The sequence below is a fragment of the Myotis brandtii genome, unplaced genomic scaffold, assembly GCF_000412655.1.
Source record: "Myotis brandtii unplaced genomic scaffold, ASM41265v1 scaffold959, whole genome shotgun sequence".
Lineage (NCBI taxonomy): Eukaryota > Metazoa > Chordata > Mammalia > Chiroptera > Vespertilionidae > Myotis > Myotis brandtii.
The window spans coordinates 1,342,177-1,353,472 of record NW_005371966.1 but is presented as its reverse complement, the minus strand read 5'-3'; the positions used below and the strand labels follow the sequence as shown (position 1 = coordinate 1,353,472).

At 38.7% G+C, this 11,296-nt stretch overlaps 1 protein-coding gene across 1 annotated transcript in view; it reads right to left on the bottom strand.

The window, feature by feature from the left end:
• The window catches only part of XKR3 (XK, Kell blood group complex subunit-related family, member 3), a gene marked incomplete at its 3' end in the record, with an annotated part of 50,461 nt that overhangs the window by 9,672 nt on the left and 29,493 nt on the right, over nt 1-11,296 (bottom strand). The window contains exon 2 of the mRNA XM_014533246.1: nt 9,527-9,780. Within this exon, the coding sequence (XP_014388732.1) occupies nt 9,527-9,780 (254 nt within the window). The remainder of the gene's footprint in view (nt 1-9,526; nt 9,781-11,296) is intronic.

Sequence of the window (11,296 nt, the reverse complement as noted above, 5' to 3'; positions counted from 1 at the left end):
TAACAAAGAAACAGAATTTCTGGAGGATGAAGCCCAGAAATCAGGATTTTAAAAAGATTCCCAGGTGATTCTAATGTGCAGCCAAGGTTGAGAACCACTGTTAATACTTCAGCTTTGATTATGTTAGGTCACAATCTTTTGATAATGAATCTAGTACCATTACAAAGACCCCATTTACTATTAAGATTTTACAGTAGCATGATGATTGCACCTACTTTCAATTCTAATTTACGACATGGCATTACCAAAGGAATAATACTTTTAAGAAATTCAATGGGAAAATTTTCCTTTTCGGCATCATCCGTTGAATCTAGTATTACTGTCGATTACACTGTCGTCCCTGAGTTTTGTTTTGTTTTTAAAGTCATTAGTACTCTCAAGTGTTTATTTTTTAATATAGTTTTATTAATGTCAGAGAGGTAGGAAGAGGGAGAGAGAGATAGAAACATCCACTGAGCCAAACTGGCTAGGCTTGTCTCTGAGTCTTCATGCAATATCCGTTCCTCAGCCTTTCTCACCATGTGGGAAAAGAATAGGATATGTCATTGCATCTAATGTAGGAAACAGGATACTGATTTGTTTCATTTTAGTGGCATTCGGATTATTGGGATCTGGTTTACAATGAATGAGCAAATCCCTTTCAAAAGGAGGTCCTCCATCTTTGTTTCTGAATATGATGGCAACTTTGGTTACACGGGGATAATTATATCTACCTGGATCACTATTACGATCATATTTAATCGCTACTGTTACTTTCATGCAATGACGCTGCCGCTTTCTTTCGCTTCAAAATGTCAACAAAAACAACCAAATTCACGATCGACAATGACAGATCAAAACACATGCGTGCAATTGGCGCCAGCTTTGAGAGCTTTACATGTATTGCGCATGCACAAGTCAACCTAGCCTTTTATAGATATAGAACAAATTTGCTTAATTAGACCTGCTTTCTGATTTAGCTAAACTTTTTCCAGCCCAGTGAAGCACCCTAACTTCTCTTTCAGGTATTTGTCAGCAACACAGCAGTAAATATCAACACAAAGCACATTATTATTGTAGGCCATGCAGGGACAACAAAGGGTAAAATATTTAACTGCAGCAGTGCTTGACTATATTCTGTGCAGTAAGAAAACCTGAAGTCATTTTCAAGGTCCAACATTTCTTATTTCTTTTCAGTTAGGTCAAGTTTCTAAGTTTTCTAAATCTCCATTTTTCAGCTAATGAAAATAAACTAGGATTCCACTGAGTCTCCAATCTACCTACTCCAGGACTTCTATGAGGATCAAATGAGATGAGGCACGGGAAAACGCTCCACAGACAGCTGGTTACAGTGTAAAGTGTTTCCACCTGGGTATAAAGCAAGTCATGTTCCTGGGCTGAAGAAACTGCAAGGAAGCTAGTCGCTAGGGAGAGGAAGCCGGGCAATTGGTACATGATGTCATTACCTGGATGGTCAGACACTTAGCAAATTAGCCTTATATATATACAGTATATATATATTTAGATAGTAAAATAAAGTGCTATAGATGATGATCAAACTTATTATCTCCTTTTCCCCCCAACTTCTCTAATACATAAAAATTTGGGTTTGCAAGAGTGAGGGATGAGGAATGGTGGAGGAACAGCTGTAGGAAAGTAATTCTATTAAAATTTACTTTAACAAACAAGGCTATGTTTCAGAAAATCCTGATATTAAATATCTCTACCAATATAAATTTATGTATCTATTTTTCCTAGTGACATTTTAAGCATCTAACATCTGTATACTGAGTTTTATTATGAAAAGCAACATTTAGACAAATTAAATCTAACTAAAATCAACATTTATATAACTATGTCTAGTCTCAAGAATAGCAAACAAGTTGGGAGCACTAATGAGATTATACTTGGGAACTTATTACATCATTATTCATACATGTGGTGCAGTGTAAGTGGCTGGGTTATTTTGATGGTCAAATGTTAGATGTATTTATACTCAGCCAGATAGTGATTTTCCAACTGGGTACAGATTATAAACAAATAGCATATAACTATCTAAAGGGGGTTAGTGTTTAGTGAAGGCCAGAAGAAAACTAACCTTGAATGAGAAAAACATATGCGTTTTGTACTTAGTAAAGTCACAGTAATTAATAATTAGGATAACTACAAATCAACATCTTACAAAACCAGCCTCTTAGACAAACAGCACTCTTGTGATATTGGACAGATGTGGGGTCTATGAAAGGTTTTGGAGAAAGCAGTGCTAGATTGGGCCCTGAGGTGCTGAAGGTCTCATATAGTTCAGATCTGGAGTTGGAGGGGATCTGGAGTTGAAAGTCGAGCAGTTATTCCAGCCAAAGGGTCACTGTGGAGAAATGGACATAGGAAGAGAAATTGGGCAGGAGTCACTGGAGTGAATCAAAGGCATGTAGACCAAACAAGGGATTCCTGGCAATATTCCATGACTTAGGTGCTGGTATTTCATAACCAGTGACTCCTCTATAGATGATGAAGAAGCCAGATATTAAGGGGCCAGGATGGTTTATTACAAACCAGAGGTTGCAAAAAGGAATGTTTTGTTTGATATAGTACTCATCCACAGAGTAGTTTAAAAGACATTTGCATTAGTTGCCAACATTTAATACTGAAGGTATTTTATTTACAAACTAGAGGCCTGGTGCACGAAATTCATGCATGGGGAGGGGGCACATCCCTCAGCCCGGCCTGCACCCTCTCTGATCCAGGACCCCTCGGGGGATGTCCAACTGCCGATTTAGGCCCGATCCCACAGGACATCCCTAAACCGGCAGTTGGACATCCCCCTTGCAATCCGGAACTGCTGGCTCCTAACCGCTTGCCTGCCTGCCTGCTTGATCTCCCCTAACCACCTCTGCCTGCCGAACTGATCGCCCCCTAACTGCTCCCCTGCTGGCCTGATCGCCCCCTAACTGCTCCCCACTGCTGGCCTGATTGCCCCCTAACTGCTCTCTGCCTCAGCCCCGCCACCGTGGCTCTGTCCAGAAGGATGTCGGGAAGATGTCTGGAAAGGCATCTGATCCAATTAGTATATTACCCTTTTATTAGTATAAATTTATTTACAGATTTTCTGGAAACATCAGAAGATCTAGCATTATCATCCTTGTTGTCATGATTAGTATCAATAGCCTTGTGCTGAGTTGTTCCTGCCTCTTGCCGTGGGCATGTAATCTTCTGTCTGCCACAGTCCCCATCAGCCCCCATTATCCCCAACCCAATGGATGGGAGACAGTTGGCATTTGCCATCATATTCATTTTGTTTTTTGCTTGAAGTAGAATTAAAACAAAAGTGAGATATTTCTTAAATCCATTCTGTAGTTTTTAAATTTCAGATCCCTCTCCCCCCCCAATATTTAAAAGGCTTCTATTGTAAAACATTTCAGACATATAGAAAAACAAATAGAATATTTAAGTAATTCTCCATGGCTCTACTTCACAGCTTTAACTGTCATTACCAAGTCCAATCTTGTTTCATTTATATCCCCATCCACTTCCTTTTACTGTATTAATATTTAAAGGAAAACCCCTGACATCCTATCATTTTATTTTTTAATATTTCAGCATGTAATAATAAAAATAAGGACCCGTTTATAACACACCCACATACCATAAACATATCTAAACATTAGCAGCAAATATTTATCATCAAATATCCAGTGTATTCAAATTTCTAATTGTCTCATAAATATATGTTCCAGTTTGTTTAAATCAGGATTAAAATAAGATCTACACAATATAATTGACTGATTTCTTTTAAATATCTTCTAATTTATAGCTTTTGTCAGTCTCTCTCTCTCTCTCTCTCTCTCTCTCTCTCTCTCTTTCAGTCTCTCTCTCCCTCTGCTGGGTTGTAAAGGCGCAGGTAGTTCCCTTTGTGCCACTGGCACAGCTTGGGTGGGGATGTAAATTGAGTAGGGCGGGGTCCCTGGGAATCAGCAGGGCAGAGCAAGGGGCAATGGTGTCTCCGTGACTCCTTGCCTCTCCATGACTCCCCTTCCCCGCGTCCCCGAGCGCCAGCGGGGAGCTCCGCGAGACAGCCACTCTTGCTCTCCAGCCCATTGCAAGGCCATTCTGCCTCTCCCCGTAGGAGTCTGGGACCTCAGGATCCCGCCCCAAACAAGCTCAGTGGATTCGAGAGTCTGCATCCCCTTCCGATTGAAAAAAAAACACGTATCCAGTTGCAGCCCACCTGGCGCACGACTGTGCACTTCTGTTCTTGGCGAATCACCAGGGCGGGGCAAAGGGCAATGGTGTCTCCCCAACTCCTCGCCTCTCTGTGACTCCACGTCCGCGCATCCCCGAGTGCCGGCGGGCAGCTCTGCGAGACAGCCACTCTTGCTCTCCGGCCCATTGCAAGGCCGCCCCGCCTCTCCCCGTAGGGGTCTGGGGCCTCAGAATCCCACCCCAAACAAGCTCAGTGGACTCGAGAGTCTGCAGCCCCTTTCGATTGAAAAAAACCAGGCATCCAGTTGCAGCCCGCCTGGCACGCAACTCCGTACCTCCGTTCTTGGAGCCTCTGCACAACCTACTCAGTCTCAATGCTCTTCTTTCTTTCCTTCCAGTTGTAGAGCTTCCACTGGGCCAGCTTTCCCATGGTTCTGAATGATAGCTGTTTGTCTTATAGTTGGTAGTCTTGATGTTGTTGTGGGAGGCAGCACGCACAGGTCTGTACATTACGCCGCCATCTTGGTTCCCCTGTTCCATAGATTTTAGATTGTTGTGTTTTCATTGTCATTTGTTTCCAGGATGCTTTTTATTTATTTCTTTGATCTCTTTGGTAACCCATTTGTTGTTTAATAGTATGCTATTTAGTCTCCATATGTTTGATTGTTTATAATTGTTTTTCGTGTATTTCTAATTTTATGCCACTGTGATCTGAGAAGATGCTTGATATGATTTCAGTCTTCTTGAATTTGTAAAGACTTAGCCTGTGTACTAACATGTAGTCTATCTTTAAAAATGTCCCGTGTGCACTTAAGAATGTGTGTTCTGTAGTTTTGAGGTGAAATATTCTGAAGATGTCAATTACTTCCATCTGATCTACTGAGTCATTTAGGATTTCTGTTTCTTTGCTGAATTTTTTGTCCTGGGGATTTATTCAGTGGCGTCAATGGAGTATTACAGTCCCCTACTATGATTGTGTTGCTGTCCATCTCTCCCTAGATACCTTCCAGAAGTATTTTTATGTATTTAGATGCTCCTGTATTGGGTGCATAGATGTTTATCAGAGTTATATCCTCTTGTTGAAATGATCCTTTTAGTATTATGAAATGGTCTTCTTATCTCTTATTATGGCCTTCACTTTGAGGTCTATTTTGTCAGATATAAGTATTTCTACCCCAGGTTTTTGTTAGCTTTTTTTTCATTTCCATTTTCCTGAAGAATTTTTTTCCATCCCTTTATTTCAGTTTGTGTGAGTCCCTTGTTCTGAGGTGCATCTCTTGTAGACAGCATATATATGGTCATGTTTTCTTATCCATTTGGCCAATCTATGTCTTTTGATTGGAGCATTTAATCCATTTTAGTTTAAGGTTACTATTGATAACTACTTGTTTGTAGCAATTTTTATTCTTTATGCCTGTGTTCCTTCTTCCCTATTTCTTCTTTTTACAACTGTCCCTTCAGCATTTCTTGTAATGATAGCTTGTTGGTAACAAACTCCCTTAAACTTTTTTTTTTATCTGTGAAGCTCCTGATTTCTCCTTCAATTTTGAATGATAGTCTTGCTGGATAGAGTCATCTTGTATTTAGTCCCTTCTTTTTGTATCATTTTGTATATTTCATTCCATTCCCTTCTGGCCAGACATGTTTCTGTTGAGAAATCAGTTAATAGTCGAATGGGAGAACCCTTATAGGTATCATTCTGTATTCCTCTTGCAACCTTTAGATTTTTACTTTGTCATTGATGTTTGCTAATGTAATTATGATGTATCTTGGTGTGAGTCTTTTTGGGTTCATATTGCTTGGGACTTTCTGAGCTTCTTGGATTTGTGTGACTTCCCCCCCCCCCCCCCTTCCGGTTTTTTTTTCTGTCATTATTTCTTCAAACAGGTTTTCTATTCCTTGCTCAAATTCCTTCCTTCTAGTATCCCTATTATGGGGATGTTGTTTCATTTTCATTTGTCCCACAGCTCCCTTAAAATCTCCTCCTATTTTTAAAAAAATTTTTTTTCAGTGCTGCTCTGCTTGGGTGCTTTTTTCTACTTTGTCTTCTAACTCACTGATTCGGTCCTCAGCTTCTTCTGATGTACTGTTGAAACTTTCCATTTTGTTCTTTATTGCATCTATGTCATTCTTCATATCCTCTTGATTCTTATTCATGGTGAAATTCTCATTCAGCTCCTTATAATTCTCATTGAGTTGTGTGTGTCATCCAGATGTTTGAGCATGCTTATAACCACTAATCTGAATTCTTTCTGTGATAAATCACTTGCCTCCATTTCATTTAGTTCCTTTTTTGGCTATTCCTTTGCTTTCCTTTGTGGATTGTTTCTTTGTCTCCGATTTTTGCTGTCCTGTTGTAATTGTTTCTGTCTTAGATCCAACTGCTATTCCACCCAGTTTTTTTTGTTTCTTTGTTTTGTTTACTTTGGAGGGGGTGATTTTATGTATTTGATGATAGTGTGACCCAGTGGTGTTGTCTCTCAGATCTCCCGAGCTGGGTATTCTAATGGAGTCTCCTACTTGAGTTATTTTGGCTCTCCTGATATAGTTGGGTCTTAAATGTTAGTTTCTCATTCATGAATGTAGTCTCCTCACAGGATGTTTATCAGTGTGACTCACCCCCGGCCTTGTCGTGCAAGCGGTTGTGGACGTGACTGTTGTTCCAGCTCTTGTGTCAGGGGTTGCCTGAGATCTCACTGGCATGTGGCTCACCGTGGGGCCCACAACAGTGTGGTGGGGATCCTGTGGCCACAGCTGAGATAGTGTGACTCTGGCCAGTGTGGTGTGACTGTTACCTAAATGGTGTCATTCTGTGAATCCCTGTGGATATCCCAGAACCCATGTCCAGGGAGGTAGGCATCCTGGAGTCTGCCGATGAGGCAAGGGGACTCTGGCCTGGTTGGTTTCACTCTGTGAATTACGAGGGGGTCTATGAGCCAGTGGCTGGATATGTAAAGGTCACGGGATCTGCGGCTGAATCAGCATGTCTTGGTCAGAGAGGTGCACACTCATCATCTCACCAAAGGGATCTAGGAGCTGGTATCTGGGAGGCAGAAGTCAAGGAGTCTGCAGCTGAAGCTATGGGCTTGGCCAGAGAGGCACATACTTCTGAACTCACAGGAGTCCCAGAGTCTGCAAATCTGCAAATGAAGTAACATGTCTTTGATCAGAGTGGATGCAGCATCCAGGATGGTGTCTGAGGCCAGTCTGGGTGGTGCTGAGGCTGGGATCTGGTCACACAGTTCTCCTCTTCAAGATGGTTTCTGTGCCAGAGATGACTGTTCAGGAGTGCTTGCATCAGTAGCACGGGCTCTCAGTCCAGGAAAGCCCAGTTGGCCAGCCCCCTGAGACTCCTGCAGAATATAACTGTCCTTCACTCACTCACACATACCACACACATCCATATACTCACCTTTCACTCCCCCACTCACTCACACTCTCTCCCTCACTGCTGTCCTGTTGGCCGCCATCTTTGAATCAGTTTTCCAGAATTCCTTTTAATTTCAGTTTTTATGTCCACTTAATACCTATTTTCTGAGAAACATTTTTCAGTCTAAAGATGGGTTTTATATATGATAGGTATTATTATTATAATAAATTTATAATCTCATTTTTATTACAAGTTTTAAAACTGTTTCTTCTGACTTTGGTGCCCAAGTAAATATTAGATAATCATTTCTTGTTCCAAAAGAATAATTAGTTAATATTTTGATTTATAAATATAAATATCCTATATATTTACATGTATTTGTAAATGACATCTGATGTCAAATGATATTTTTGTAGTAACAGATTATAATTTTACATTTATCTTTAATTATGTTTTATTCAAGTTTTGTTATATGTATGAACACAGAAAATATTGCAGTGAAAGCTTGTGAAGGGCTGGGAGTGGGAAGAAGAAAAAAGAGACATCTACCCCTTTACCCAGTCACTCTCTTGTTCACTTGTTCTTCCTTTTCATCTAGCTGCTGCTGATATACTGATATACATCCCTCACAATTAAAAAAATAAAATCTAGACATCCTAACTGGTTTGAAGTGTTATCTCATTGTAGTTTGACTTGCATTTCTTTAACATCTAGTGAAGTTAAGCATATTTTCATATATATGTTGGCTATCTGTATGTCATCTTGAAAGAAGTGTCTGTTTAGGTCTTCTGACCATTTTAAAATTGGATTGTTAATTGGTGTTGAGTTTTATGAATCTTTATATACTTTTCAATTGTAAACCCTTCTCGGAGCTGTTGTTTGCAAATATCTTATTTCATTCATTTTACTGTGTTTTTGTTTAATTCAAAGTTTCCTTCCTTGTGCAAAAGTTTAATTTTATACAGTCTTATTTATTTTTGCCTTTACTTCCCTTGACTTTGGGGGAAAATTAATATAATCTTCTCTAAGATTTAGGTTCATAAATTTGGTGCCTAGGTTTTTTTAATGGACCTTGAGAATATCATGCTAAACAAGCCATACAAAAAAAGTAAATAACTATATGATTTCATTTATATGTGGAATATAAAATTGAAGCAAAAAACTAACAAAACAAAACTGATAGACAGAGATCACAGTGTGGTGGTGACCAAAGTGAAGAAGGGTGGGAGTTATGAAAGGGTAAAGTAGGGTATACACACAAGGCACTATACAGGTCACATATCGTAAGAATGTACAGCTGAAACCTAAAAATACTTATTAACTAATGTCACCCCAATGCATTTAATTTAAAAAGACAAAAAAAACTTTTCTATTTTTCAATAATCATAGTAGAGACTGGACACTTGTACACTTTACACAGTTCCTCCAGTTGTTGCATCTTATATAATTATAGTACGTAGAATATCATTAATGTGAAATTTACACAGGCCAATCAGCTTGTATAGGTGTATTCCATCCCATCAGCATGCAGATTAATGTAACAATTACTATAATCAAAACACAAAGTCATATTCCTGGAGAATTTTGGAAAATTTTATAAATGTGTATTCTTTCCAAATGTTTAATTCTTTGCAGTTTTTACTTTTGTTAGAAGAAGACATGTTATATTTTTAAAATAATTCTGTAATAAGTTTCAGATACAAAATTATTTTCCCACTAGATGTAACAGTCCCCTTTCTCATATAATCTTACATATTATATTACTTAATAAAATGGATGCCGATTTATTCATATCAATTTTCTCTAGATTTTAGATGTATCTATAATTTTGTTTGTGAAAATATTCACAGAAAATCAACTTTACAAAATTTAATACAATCATGATTTAGAAATAAATATTTAATGTCTTTTAAAAACTTCACTATGCCCTACCTTCCCTTTTAGGATGGTCTTTTAGCTTAAAACACCCAAACTTACCTCTTTCCAAAGGCCATTCTCTTATAGTGAGCGTGACATATAGTTGTAATGTTAATTGTGGCATGGAACTAAGAAAGGCCTGGATGACTGACATATAGTTGAAAGCCTTGCATTGCATGTAAGTTCCATGAATTACGTGAATAATCTCCTTCTCCATCAACATCCTTCTTTTTTTGATGCTAATTAGAGTTGCTTTTCTAATCATATCAAGCTTTTTCAACACTCTGTAGTTACTAAACATGGTATACAGACACCTGTTAGAAAGAAGTAACACTCAAGATTAATATTTGTCAGTGATAGATGTGTTAAAAATATTTGAAATGCCATTATTAGATGAATGTCTAATTTTTAAAATTCTATTATTAAATATAATAAAAACTAAATTAGTCATGTAATACAGTTTCTAATATTAACATTTATTTTAATTCTGTATCTATGATTTAATCTAAAATTAATACATAAATACATTCTTATAAAAAATCAAACAATAAGCTAAATATCTCTTTGTTAACATACAATTGAATTTGCCTCCACAAAGTAAGTTACTATTTGTAGTTTGGGACATAATATTCCAATCTTATCCCAATGCATTTACTTTATGAACCTAATTCTTTATATTCTTATCTTAAAACATATTTAAGTTATTTTTCTAAAATAAAAGGGTGCTCATACTTTGATAATTTAAAATTTTTTTGACATTTTTATATGTTTGTTCCAGAAAATGAATCTGTTATAGTTTTAATTGCTTTCAAGGACTCAATACAAAGAGTGCACATTATTTTTATTTATTATTTTTCTATTAATGGGAGTTAGCTCATTTAGCATCCATTCTAACATGTGAACTTTAAAAACTCAATTAACACAAAGTAGTTGTAGATTCAAGATGTTGCCAAAGTAGGTAGATGTAATAGTCCCCTTTCCTCAGGACCAAATTGGAATTAGAAGTAAAATATAAACCCATCAACCCAAATACCTCATTAAATACTTGCTGAATAGAAGTCTTATAATGAGAAATTTATAAAGGAGGGACTTTTTGTTTTGGAGCTTTGCAAGAGTTGATACCACCCTTTCCATATATAAATCCAGGATCTCAGCTATCACTCGTAAGGGTTGACCCTGCACCCAAATAAACCAATAAAAAGCAAGACTCAGAGAAACCAAGATGGCGGCATAGGCAAACACCGGAAATTGCTGCCTCCCACAACAAATTCAAAAATACAACTAAAAGACAAAACGGACATCATCCAGAACCACAGGAAGGCTCACTGAGTGGAAATTCTACAACTAGAAGGAGAGAGAAAAGCACACTGAGACTTTTAGGAGGTGCGGAAGTGCAGAGGTACGGAGGCACACGTAGAAAGGGCTGGCAACTGAGGATGCGGCTGTCTTTTTGAATCGGCAGGGAGTCACAAGCCCCCGACTGCTCTGAGCTCCAGTTCTGGGTGAGTCTCTGGGGACCCAGACTCATACAGGGAGAAACTGGACTGTCTGGCAGCGGGCAGAACTTGGAACTGGAGGGCGGCTTTCTCTCTAAGGTGCTTGCAGCGATTACCAGGAAACTGTGATGCGGGGCCCCTTAGGGCAGGACTGAGGATCAGCCATAGCTGCTTGCTCCGCCCTGTTGATTCCCTGAGACCCCGCCCCACCCAAGTTGCGGCAGAGGCTTTTGCATATGAATGCCCTGGCCCTTTGCAATCTGAAAATTACCTAACAAACTGCAGCTGGGCCAGACAGACCCAGAACTTCCAAGAGAAGGCCCAAGGCCCCACA